This window comes from Pelodiscus sinensis, chromosome 4 (genome assembly GCF_052426305.1).
Source record: "Pelodiscus sinensis isolate ZL-2025 chromosome 4, ASM5242630v1, whole genome shotgun sequence".
Classification (NCBI taxonomy): Eukaryota; Metazoa; Chordata; order Testudines; family Trionychidae; genus Pelodiscus; species Pelodiscus sinensis.
In genome coordinates this window covers 81,396,205-81,409,267 of record NC_143055.1, presented here as the reverse complement: position 1 = coordinate 81,409,267, position 13,063 = coordinate 81,396,205, and the positions used below count along the sequence as shown (strand labels likewise).

General features: G+C 42.8%; 1 protein-coding gene and 1 long non-coding RNA gene across 3 annotated transcripts in view; one reads left to right on the top strand and one right to left on the bottom strand.

The window, feature by feature from the left end:
* The window catches only part of GATB (glutamyl-tRNA amidotransferase subunit B), an 83,416-nt gene extending 82,873 nt beyond the window's left edge, over window positions 1-543 (bottom strand). Inside the window, exon 1 of the mRNA XM_006111591.5 lies at window positions 335-543. Coding sequence (XP_006111653.3) covers window positions 335-501 — 167 coding nt within the window. The 5' untranslated portion in view covers window positions 502-543. The remainder of the gene's footprint in view (window positions 1-334) is intronic.
* Window positions 544-4,209: 3,666 nt separating this feature from the next.
* The window catches only part of LOC142829600 (uncharacterized), a 63,844-nt gene continuing 54,990 nt past the window's right edge, over window positions 4,210-13,063 (top strand). Inside the window, exon 1 of one of the 2 annotated variants that reach the window (XR_012904159.2) lies at window positions 4,210-4,548. This is a non-coding gene — a long non-coding RNA (uncharacterized LOC142829600). The remainder of the gene's footprint in view (window positions 4,549-13,063) is intronic. The other variant, XR_012904158.2, reaches the window with a different exon arrangement.

The window sequence follows — 13,063 nt, the reverse complement described above, 5'->3', positions numbered from 1 at the left end:
GAAACGTGGGTGATGAAGTTATGAAGCTGGAGGAAAAGGGATAGAATAGAATCATAGAACACTAGAACTGGAAGGGACCTCCAGAGGTCATTGAGTCTAGTCCCCTGCCTTCATGACAGTTCCATATATAAAGAGAGATGACACTGGAAGTAGTTGAGGAACTGATTATTTAGGCATATAAAACAGTGAGAGGAGAATCCAAATAAGGGCATGCTATTGTGGAATACAGGATGGAGTCGGGAAAACTGGGGAAGTTTCAGAAGGGAGTGTTGGATACGCAGCGCTGAGCTGGCTCTACCCCAGTCCAGCTGAAGTTCCCATGCCCGAGCCTTACCCCAGCTCTCCCGCAGGACTATTCCCCGCTCTTTGGCCGGAAGCGATGGGCCCTGCGGCCTGCGCCCTTCTCCGGCTCGGTCCTGCGTGCAAGCCGGCGACACCCCCGGCTCTGCCGTGCCGAGCCAGAAGCGAGCCTCGGTAGCGGCACAACATGGAGGCCGCCATCTTGCTCTAGGCTGGTGATGGATCAGCTGACCCAGCTGCGGCCGCGGCGCCTTCTGGGAAACGTAGTTTCGTGGGGAGAGACGGCGAAGCGGAGTGGGGCAGCGAAACTACAACCCCCGCCAGGCCAAGCGAAGTCGATTGATCTTGTTCCAGCGCCCGGCGCCCTCCCTGGAGCCTGACGCTCCCGCGGGTGGCGGTGACGGCACGTGCTGTGTTGGGGGAAGAAGCGTCACCTGATGCACAGGTAGCCAGCACCGCAGGGCCGGGCCCGGCTCCCGGAAATCTCATCTCCATCCAGAGCCCCGCAGCTCAGGAGCCGGGGATTTGGGGCTTATTTCAGAGATGGGAAAGTTGGGCTCCAGGGTTTGCACCCAGTTCCTGCTCCTCGTTAACCTTTTGTAAATACGAAATACATGGAGTCCAGTTTGAAAAAGTTGTGCATCATAAATTCTCCTCATCTCTCTCCATCTGGCCTTATGTCACTGATCAGCTGCAAATCTGCCTGCTCCCATGCTCCACCCATACTCAGCCACTTTGGATTGTTATCATCTCTGGGCAAGGGCCAATCTAAAGAAACTCTTGTTTTATAATCAAATACCTCCAGGCCCATAGGCTTTCCAGTTAACTCATCCCAAAGGACAGTTTCATATGGTGACAAAAGACATTAATGCATTTCATCAAAACATCTTGCTGTAACACCAAAGAGGTTTCATAAGCCTTGATACTTGATGCTACAGTGCTTGCAGTATGCAGGCTCATGCTATGTAAAATAACAATCCTGGAGGTTGCTAGAATAGATTTTATAGTTAGGTGCTGATTTTTTATTTAAGCATTGATGATGCAAGCTGCTCTGTTTGGCTAATCTTTGGCTCTACACAGGCAAATACAGAAACCTGCATGGTATGGCCCTGAGATTGCTAGAATGCCAGTCACTCTCACCCTGTGTCCATCTTGTTTATATTATAAATTCTTTAGGATAGAGAGTGTTTTACTACGTGTATGCAGAGCACTTACGACCAAAAGGCCATAATGTTAGTAGGGACTCGAGTTACTGTAATACAAAGGATTGAATAGTAATAACCATTCATTGTCACAAACTATGTAAACATCGCAGTTGCTATTAATACAGCTATAAGGGATGGAGAATAAAATTAACAACTTTGTCCTAGGTTACAGGCCTGTGGAGTTTAAATGGGAATAGTCATTAACTGTTGTTTGTGTCATTTTAGTAGGCTAACTGCTAGGAAAAGATAATCAATCACAAACATTGGAGCAGGTCTGATTTCATCCAGTAGAGGACAGTGGTGCACACAGACACCAGCTAGTATTTTACAATCTTTATGTTTCTCATCTTGCCAAACCTCAAGATGTAAAACGCAAGGAGGTTGTGACTGCAAAATGCTTAGAATGGTGTGGAGGGCAATTTATTCAGCAAAGATAAATATTATTTTTGTTCCATAGTTCTGCTTTTTTTTAATGTAAATAATTAAAAAGTGAGTTAGTGAGGTGAGAAGGATATTAATTAGTTTTAAGAGAGTTGGACAAATTTATGAGTGCAGTTGTATGATAGGGTTGGTTGGTTGTGTTGGTTAGGAGCAGGGATCAACAGCCCTGGGGCTTACTTAGACTGTATGTCTTATGTTCCTAAAGCTTCAGGGTTTCAGCCAGTCACTGGCAGGTTCACGAAGGATTTCTCTTCCACACCAAAACATTCTAAGAGGAGTTTTTAAATTATTTCCTTCCTCTGAAGCATCAGAACTGGCCACAATTGGAGAAGGGACGTTTAGTAGTGTGGGCCAGAGCTCTGAGATTATACTGAACATTTTTCTCCCTCTGATAGCTAGCTAGCTAGTTTTTGCTCTTATGCTCAGGATCTGACTGATCATCACAAGTGGAATCAGGAGAGAATTCTTCCCAGGTCAGATTAGCAGTGATTTTAGGGTGTGTTTTCTTTCCTCTGTGGTGTAGGTACAAGTCACTTGCCGGGATTATATAGGTATTTTTCAGTTAATCATTTCCCCACCACAGTATGGGCAATGGGCACTCAAACATCTCGATCCCTGCTGTTCACTGCCTTTGATGCATACCAGTCTAGTCTCCAGTGGATTGTAATACTTGGGACTCATTTCAGTTGGGTTTAGTGTGTTGGAACTGCCTAGTGTTAGTGCTCTGTGATGTACAAGAAGTCAGATTAGATGATCCCTTCTGACCTTAAATTCTGTGACTTTATATTCCTTATAAAAAGTCCAATTTAAGAGGTATGCTTAAGGTATTTATTTCTACTTATTTGTACAATTTAGAATTTTGGGGGGCTACTAGTTTCTGAGATTATCCCCATTATTCTGTCAGAGGTTGATGAGCAGAAAATAATGAGGCAAAAGAAAATCTTGCAGCAAAGATGTAATGGACACAGCAGCTGAATTCATTTTTGGAAGAAAGAAAGAAGGTCCATGATGCCTTTGTATCATCCCCCCACAGTAGTGTTCTGGCACGTTCAGACCCCCTAACTGGAATTGCAGATCAGTGTTGTTTAATGAGTAGTTACATTTTAAAATTGTATTTTATTTATCTTGAAATTAATGCTATAGGGGCAGACTCCTGTTCTTTCGTGTGGGCCCCCTTGGAGATTAATAGTACTCCAAGGGATCCCTGGCAAACTCATTGGGGGATGAGGCTGTAATGCAATCGAATGATATTTTGATAACATGTTCATTTCTTTCACTGTTGTCTTCAGAAGTGCTTCTGGATGTTATTTGCTGCTTTGTAGAGAGTGGTAGATAAAAATAGGCACTTCTGAATATGGTGTTTATGTTTCTACTGATGGAAAAATGACAAGTTTTTGGCTACTGTACTTTTCTTAAGACCAGTATTGTGGTGTAGTGGAAGATTTCACAAATAATAATTAAGAAGTTCAAATCTTATAAATATTAAAACCATACTAGCTAAAGCCTCGCCCTACTATATTTTAACAGATTTCTCCCCTTTTGAATATATACTTGAAAAAGGGAAAGGGCCACTTAGTAGGTTGCAAGGTTCCCCTTTCATACCTAAACAACCCTCCCTGCCAAAAAATGAGTTGCTTGCCACTGAAATAATAGTTTTGAAAAAAAGACCCACTGTTTGTGCTTCAAGATGCCCTACACCTTCTTACTTCCCTTCCCAGAAAATCCCATTTTTAAAAATCTTTTTGACTGGCCCTCTTTCACACATATGATGCTGATCAATTGTAGGGCCAGCAGGGAATAACTGTCTTTCCCAGCAGATTGCTTTGCGGTAAAGGCCTCCGTATTATTTGTTCCTCTCTGCCTTAGTCTGGGACATTCACTTTACAATCTGTTTATAAATCATGTCCTGCCTTGGAATAGCAGGGTGTCTCTCCAGTGTTGCATAAAGACTTTCATGACAGTAGATCTGTACTAACCATGTAGGCTTCCCTATTGGGGAGACCCCAAAGGATAGATTTCTGTGAATCTGAACTTCTTATTAATATTGAAATGTAGCTGATGCCTGAGAGGAAACTGGAATGTCATGTAGCACAAAAGCCCTACTTAGTGTATCATCTAAGCCATGCACACCCACTTATTTGAAAGAGGATCTTCCTGAATTTCAGTTTAGAGGGTTTGACCGCTCTAAATTTTGCTTTCTTGTAAGCTATATTTAGCATACGTTCCTATCCCTTTTGTGGGCTGGGAGATCTCACTGTAGCGTACCAGGGAATTGGGTATTCAGGCCCAAGTATTTGTTGGATGGCTCACAGGCTGTCTGCAGTATCTTATTTCAGCATGTGGAATAAAAAACAGTCAAGAGCTTCTGTTATATTTTGAAGTGGAGGGTGTGGTTTTTGGAAAAGTGAATTCCATGTCTATTGAAAACCAAATGTCCTTCAAGGAAAAGGAATGAAGATGATTATTGAGTATGGAAGCCAACTATCACAAGGGATGTTTTTAGGCTTCTATACCTCCTAAAATCACATCTGTATTTTGAAAGCTGTTTTTCTCTCCCGGTATAACAAGGAAGACTCTCCTCATATTCTGCAGTTTACAGATAGTAAGTACAAGGATTTTTCAGAGCAGATCAGACCATGGTCCAAATCATTAGGCTTACTCCAGTGACTGATATTGTTTGCCACCTTCCTCTAAAGTTAAAAAAAATTAACCAATTATGCAATCTTTTATAGTAAGAGAAAGCAGGGGGGCATTTTTTCCTGACCACAGCAGGATAACTAGCTAAAATAGTTGCCTTGTATGATCTGCTAATCAAGTCTACGTATGCATGCATGCAAAAGGGATGTAAGTGAGTAGTCAGCTACCCAAGAAGCCTAGGCTTATTGGGTAGTCGAGTCACTACTCAACTGTTTACTTCCCCCACCTCTTGTTACCTCTGTATCAGTGGCAGCAAGTCGGGGGGGGGGAGAAGTCATTGCTGGGGAGAGCCATCTTAAAAGCAGACTGAGCAGTGCTGGCTTGTGCCAGGTCCCAGATCTACCTCCGCTCCAGCTCTGCAGTTTAAAAGAGCTGGGCTGCCTGCGCACCCGGTTCCTACAACATTTAAACTGCAGAACCACAACGGGGCCCCTTATAGACTAATTGTGTAGTCCAGTGTTTCTCCACCAGTGGTATGAGTACCCTTAGGGGTACTTGAGAGAAGTTTGGGGGGTATATCAACACAACCGAAACTTGGAGAAAACTGAATTTTTGTTTTAAGTTTTACAGCGCTTTATTATTTTTGTACTTTATATACCCAAAAATGTCATTGCCCACCTGGCTACCATTAAGTTGTTTATACAAATGTGTTGCAATAGCAGAAAAAAAGTGTTGTGTGTCTGAAAATTGTAGGTACTGGGGGTACTTACCATTTTTTTTTTTTTTTTGAAAAAGAGGTACTTTATAAAAAAAGGTTGAGAAACACTGGTGTGGTCGATACAAATTGTATTGACTACATCATTAGTCACTTATCTGCTTCTTAACATCCTTAGCGTGCACACATGCTGAGGAAAGGTACATGGTATGGGCCTCCACATTTGACGGGATTTTCTAACAAAACCTGAAAGAGAATAGCAATAAACAAAATTGTATTCTTTACTGGGGCAGTGAATGCCTCTCAACAGATTGTTTAATAAAAAGCACTACTACTGATCATAAGAGATGCCAAACTAACCTAAGACAAAATATCTAATAAAAATAAGTTGGCTGTCAAATGATGATATACAAGAAATGCAACACTAACAAAAAAGTCCGAAGGTGTGTCACGTAGTCGGCATGGGCTGTGTCCTAGGACCTTTTGAAACTAAGATCTCTGTCTTCACACTGCAGGAGTTTTATGCAGAGGTTTACATTCCAAATGAATGTGCCAGGGTGGGTATGTATATTTTGTATTTGAGGTAAATTAACTTGTTTAGAAATAAGATCATTGGCTTCAACTTCTAGTTATCTGAGTGCTGTTTTTAATAGGTTGGAGGCAGTGTTCCTTCTAAGATTTTCCATCCATAAGCGGGCTTTGTCTTGTGCACCAGTACTGAGGTCATGTGCACTTGTTCAGATGTGTGCCACTGTGTGTGTGTGTATATATATATATATATATATATATATATAACAGCCCTTTTCCAGTCACAAAGAATAAAAAGAGCTGTTAAATCACCACTTTCACCCATGCGTCTTTATTATTATTATGGCTGACCCTAAGTGCCAATGTACTCTCTTTGTTCCTCACTCTGATTATTGACCACCCCTGCACTGTGTGATTTGTCACCACACACAAAACGGAAGGCCTTACAGTCATTCTGAAGGAAATGGGGGCTTTCTAAAAAATGAGCCTGTAAATAATGAATTGTGATGGTTGCAGCTGGTACAAGAACAATCCCATTTAAATTGTTTAAATATAAAAATTGAGTTAAGATCAGATAGCTGAGACATGGAAGGAAAAGATGGAACTAAACATTGCTAAAATACAGAAGTTATCAAAGCCCAGGCCAAAAGAGATCTCAGCTGGGGAAAAGAAAACAACAACAACCTTGGTCAAAGCTTAAATATAAAAATGAATGGCAATTGAGAAATGTAAGCAACTTAAATGAGTCATTTGTTCATAACTTGCAATTTACACCCCGCCAACCTCTTTGAAAGTCTAAAATCATTTTAAAAATAAAAACAGTTCAAAATTTCAGCTAGTAGAAGAGGTAAGCCAAGAAAGTTTTAAATATTTAGTCTCTCACAATAAACATAGTAAAGGACCTCAAATTTTCAAAAAATACTTTAAAAAAAATTATATATATAACATAAATCAGCTCTTTAAAAATTCCACTAAAATCCATTCAAATATTTGGACCCTGCTGGGGCTCTTGTACATTTCAAAGCGTAAGTGCCACATGGAGCCTGGGGCCAGTGGGAGACTCAGAGACTCCCAACACGCTCCTGCCCCATCCCATGGAACTTGGGGGAACCAGCTTTTAAGTAGGAATGTAAGCGACTAATCGACTAGTCAACTATCCGATAGGCAAATGCTTATCGGATAGTTGACTAGTCACTTACCCCCTTGCTGCTTCTATCAGAAAGAGGAGGAGGTGCTAGGGGGAGCCTGTTTAAAAGCCAGTTCCCCTCAGCTCTGTGGGAGGAGGCAGGGGCGCAGCAGTGGTGTTCCGTATTTGAAATGTACAAGAGTCCCCGCTGGGTCTCTTGTACATTTCAAAGAGGAAGCGCTGCATGGAGCCTGGGGCCAGCAGGGGACTTAGAGAATCCCCCAACTGGCCCCAGACTCCATGCGGCGTTTCAGTCTTTGGAACGCCGCATGGCACTTCCGCCTTTGAAATGTAGCAACAGCCCAGCAGACTCTTCCTACATTTCAAAGGGGAAGCGCCCTTATCGACTAATCAAATAGTCTATGGAAATTCTATCGACTATTCGATTAGTTGGATCATCTAATTGTAACATCCCTACTTTTAAGACAGCTCTCCCCCCGGAATTGTCTCCCCTCCCCCCCCCCCGGCTGCCTCTTTTTGATAGAAGTAGCAAGCGACTAGTTAGCTAGTGTGTCGACTATCCGCTAAGCTTTTGCTTATCAGATAGTCGACTAGTCAATTACATCTCTACTCAGGAGCCATACTAGAATTTATACAATATATTCTGAGCAGCCTTGACTATATTTTGATTTAGCAGAGATAGTGACCAAAGTGGACAGATTACAGAAAAATTAAGTAGCTTTGTGTTTCTCATGAGTTCCTGAAGGGGAATACATAAAAGGAAGTGATCTGGAGTTTCAGCAGATTAAAGTACCTGTTAGAAGTCTTGATTGTAGTTGATAGCTATATAACAGAATTCTTATTTCCGGCCTATTTTTTACTCTCCCTATTCTTCATTTTGTAGAGTGGAAGAATGGTGTTTGGAGAATTTGAAGACATCTTTTTCTCCCCTTTCCTTATATTTTGATAGTATTTTTTCTTTATTTTTAATTGCAGTTGCAAAGACCTGTTATTGGTAACTACGTCTGAGGCCACATATATTTCCTAAATTAAGAGCAACAACTCTTGTTACAACTCTTGTTTCAGACTATGACTTGATATTTAAGGTCAGAGCTATAAGATTTCAGCAGCATATGGTTTCACATAACACAGGCCTAGATCAAGAACTTCCTCCTATGACCCCTGGATATGAGGGAAAACACTATTATACAAGACACACATCTCAATCCTAACCTTTCATTGTTTCTAAAGCCAGTGTGACAGTCCTATAGCTTATTCTAACTATTTATTTTCATACAAACTATACCATCCAAACAACATTTGAAATATGAATTGTCCATCCCAATATCCTTTCAAATTATTCAGAGCTTCAGTTTCATGCGCTCATTTCAGTTTTAAGATTCCAGCTGACAACTTCACCCAAGCAAAAAATAGATACAAAGACCAATACTAAGTTCAAGATGAAAAATTCCATGGATCCCATTAATACACATCAAAGTGTTTTTCCTATGTTAAAAAAGCCTGTCTTGTGAAATAGGTGGAAGAACTGTTTGAAAGAGTTGTTAAGCAACACAATACTTGGAATAAGCCCATGATAATAATGGCATTATTTTAATGTAAAATTATTTTTTTAATTGCAAATTTTAAAAATAGTCTCAAGTGTTGCATCTCAGGCCAGTGCTGTTTTTCCACAGAGGATTTTTTTAAAAGGCAGGATTATTTATAGATTACAAGCATTTCATGAGGCTATATTATCAAAGAAAATGATACTCTAGAGCTTTAGAACTGTGCTGGGGAGGCTGCCTTTATTGTATTCAGCACAGATGACTGCTTTTAATCTTCTGAAGCTATAAGAAATGAAAATTAAAAACAGTTGACCATTTGCAATGTTCTGATAATTTGTGGTTGTTTTTTAGTGGAATATGGTAGATGAAAGAAAAAGAACAAATTCTGAGGAGGAACCTCGTAGGTGTTTGTAATAGTGCATTATCACTTCACGGGCACCCACTCTTTTCCAGTTTCAGCGTTGCATAGGCCTTTCTCTGGCATCCCACCCCACTGGGTTCCCAGCCTTTGTCTTCCCCCTTGAGGTGATCGCTGGTTTGGCCCTTCAGCCAATCACATGAAATCTGAACCCCATCTCGGGTAACACAAATATGTCCAAATGAAAGTTCAAACAAACCTTCAAACTAATATCCTTTCTCTCCAGCATTTTGAGTGAACAAGAAGGAGCCTGGGTAGATAGACTTAGGCCAGCAGGGCTCATAATAAGGTTCTAAAAGTAGGCTTATAGCCAGTGCTTAGATGTTGTGGCTTGAATTTTGAAACCAAGCAAGGGGGCAGTTTTACACCCGCCTCTTAGTTGCTTTTCCCATTACAAATCCATGTATAACCGCCACTGGGTGGATTTGAGCCTGGGACCTCTGGAGCTTAGTGTGAGAGCTGCCACCACTTGAGTGAAAAGCCAGCTGGTTCTCAGCTTAGGCTGTAGAGCTCACTTGTTCTTATCTCTCACTGTAAGTTGTCTAAGTTTACATGAACTACACTAGAGCTATGTCTACAGTGCAAGGTTTTTGCACAAAAATGGCCGTTTTTGTACAAAAACCTGCAGCGCGTCCACACCTCAAATGCACTTTTGCGCAAGTAAATTATCAATAAAATGGCAGAACAGAGGGCTTTTGCAGGTACAGGTAAACCTCCTTCTACGAGGCATAACTCCCCTTTGCACTTCCTATTGCACAAAAAGGCAAGCGTGGATGCTCCAGACACTTTTGTGCAAGAAGCTCTTATGGGAAAAAGCACAGGTGCTCTGATGGCCATTCTGTGAATGGCCATCAGAGCTTTTTTTGTGCAAGAGTGTCCATGCAGTGTAGACGCTCTCTTGCGTAAAAACTCATCACTTTTGCGATGCACTTTGAGGTGTGGACCTGCTCTTGCTCAAGACATTTCTGTGCAAAAACTCTTGCACAAAAGGCTTCTTGTGCAAGAAGCCTGCAGTGTAGACGTAGCCTAGGTGTGTAGGTTACACATGCTTCCATCTTTGTGGTGTGTAAGTTACACCATAAATTTTTACTCCCCGGGTCAGGTCTTCCGATGGTGTAAACTGAAGTAGCTCCTTTGACTACAGTGACTTGTAGAGCTGAACCAATTTAAATCAGCTGAAGATCTGGACCACAGTGGCCTACTCTTCATTGAGTAACTAACATTACCATTGTCGGTAGTTTTAAACCTGGCTCCAAGGATTTTAATTGAACTCAAAGATTCCTTTATTTATCATCTTAGGAGGCAGGCATGTAAAGTCACTTCTCCTCCTACTTTACCAAGGTGTATTGATTTTGATGAATACTATATAAGGTATGTCTACACTACAAAGTTAATTCGAACTAACAGACGTTAGTTCGAATTAACTTTGATAGGCGCTACACATACAAACCGCTAGTTCGAACTTAATTCGAACTAGGTAAACCTCATTCTTCAAGGACTAACACCTAGTTCGAATTAAGCAGTTCGAATTAAGGGCTGTGTAGCCACTTAATTCAAACTAGTGGGAGGCTAGCCCTCCCCAGCTTTCCCTGGTGGCCACTCTGGGCACCACCAGGGAAAGTCGTCTGCCCCCCCTCCCGGCCCCAGAGCCTTTAAAGGGGCACGGTCTGGCTACGGTGCCCGTGCCAGATGCAAGCCTGCCAGCACCCAGCCAGCAGACTCTGCACCTGGCACGGCACGAACCAGCTACCTGCTGCCACCCAGCCCTCCGCCTCTTCCCGGGACCAGGCTGGCAGCTCCTGCCTGCCCGGGTCCGCAAGAGGCGGGCGCCCACCTGGTCTAGTGCGGAGATTGTGGACCTCATCCACGACGTCCGCAGTAGGCACAGGAAAGTGGCCGTCTAGGGCAGGATAGCTGCCAGCCTGGCCACCCAGGATCAGGTTTGCATGAAAATCAAGGTGGTCCAGTGAGACCCCCGACCCTGAGCCCTGAGCTTAGAATGGCCGTACTGGGTCAGACCAAAGGTCCATCTAGCCCAATAGCCTGTCTGCCGACAGCAGCCAGCACTAGGGACCCTGGAGGGGATGGACCGAAACAATGACCAAGCCACTTGTCTCGTGCCATCCATCTCCTGCCTTCCACAAACAGAGGGCAGGGACACCATTTCTACCCCCTGGCTAATAGCACTCCATGGACCCAACCTCCATGACTTTATCTCACTTCTCTTTAAATTCTGTTATAGTTCTAGCCTTCACAGCCTCCTGCAGCAAGGAGTTCCACAGGTTGACTATTTGCTTTGTGAAGAAGAACTTTCTCTTATTAGTTTGAAGCCTGCTACCCATTCATTTCATTTGGTGTCCTCTAGTCCTTCTATTATGGGAACTAATGAAGAACTTTTCTTTATGCACCCTTTCCACACCACTCATGCTTTTATAGACCTCTATCATATCCCCCCTCAGTCTCCTCTTTTCTAAGCTGAAAAGTCCCAGTCTCTTTAGCCTCTCTTCATATAGGACCTGTTCCAAACCCCTGATCATTTTAGTTGCCCTCCCCTCTCCCACCTCCTTTTCCCAGTCTCCCCCAGTTTTGTTCAATAAAGAGAGTTTCTATTTTTGAACACACGTGTCCTTTATTTTGTACATCAGGAAGGGGGGCTAGGGAGGGGTAAGTGGAAGGAGGTGAGTGAGGAATGGGGTACGAGCCCCCGATGGGGAGGACTGGGGTGGCTCTGCGGACTCCTTGGGGTGGAAGCTCTCCTGCAGCCCCCCGATTGACCCCCCCTCCCTGGATGGCAGCCTGCGGCAAGTGCAGCTGGGCTGATGGCCGAGTGCTGTGATGTGCCGAGCGTGAGTACTCAGGGCACTCCAAGCCATGACTGCTTTGCTGTCCCTCATCGAGGTAGACAAGCAAGCGGGGAACCCCTGAGAACTGTCTGTCCGGGGTGGGGGTTGGGTCCCTTTAAGCACAGCCCTTGGCTAACCTGAGACATTCCTGAGTCCTAATCTGATGCCCTGCCAGCATTGCTTCCGGCCATCCTTAACCCTGGTTCAGGGTCCACTCAATGTGGACATGCTAGTTCGAATTAGTAAAATGCTAATTCGAACTAGTTTTAAGGTCTAGATGCACTAGTTCAAATTAGCTTAGTTCGAATTAACTAATTCGAATTTAGTTAGTTCGAATTAGTGCTGTAAGTGTAGACATACCCTAATTTATTTATATTGGACAAGTGCGTGTGATAACTTTGATAACATAGTGGACGTTGCAATCAAGAAGTGTAAACAGGGCTCTCCTGAGAACAGAGAGAATTGTGCTCTTGGCCATGGCTTTTGAAGCCTCTCCTTTATTCTGCAAGTTCTATCTACAGACTTTTCCTGCCACCCAAAATCAGATGTTCAGGTACCACAGTAATGACTCAGATATAAGTGCCTGGAAAGATAGATTAGCTGGACAAATAGCATTTTTGCCCAATTACAGAACTGCTTATCAATTCCTCATCTTGCTAATGGCTACTTCATAACCACAATGTGTAGTCCTGTTTATTCCAATTCATCACCCAGAGAATTATTTGTATGAATATTTGAGTGCGCTTGAATGGTACCAGATGGATGGCTCTAAGCAACAAATTCCTTTGTTTAGTTGCAAAACAGGTACAGCACAGAAAACATCTCCTCCTCCTTACTGTCTTAAATTCTTAACTGGTGCACAGAATGATGGGTTTTGTAATATGAACTGTTGTCCACGAGCAATAGAGTCATTTCACATAGGCTGTTGAGCAGCCATCAGATGGAAAGAACTTTCCTCAGCTTTGGGGCTGGTTTGGAACTGAGGTAAAAGTTTCTGTTTGAGAGCTTGGCCCTACAGGAATGTTTCCCAATAACTTAAATGGGACCAGGATTTAACCCTCAGTATCTTGTTGCCACTGCCTTGAACATGTCAGCCCGCCCAAGTTATTGGTGCCCAGAGAATAATCACCTTCACCCATGTACCAGATAAACTGCAAAATCCAATGTCCTTGTACCTCCATTCAAAAGAGCAGTTATGCTCCTAACTGTGCTGTTCTCCCAGTATCTTGGATTCTTACTAAATTTCCATAACACAATAAGTAATCATTTAAATTATGCCTTCACT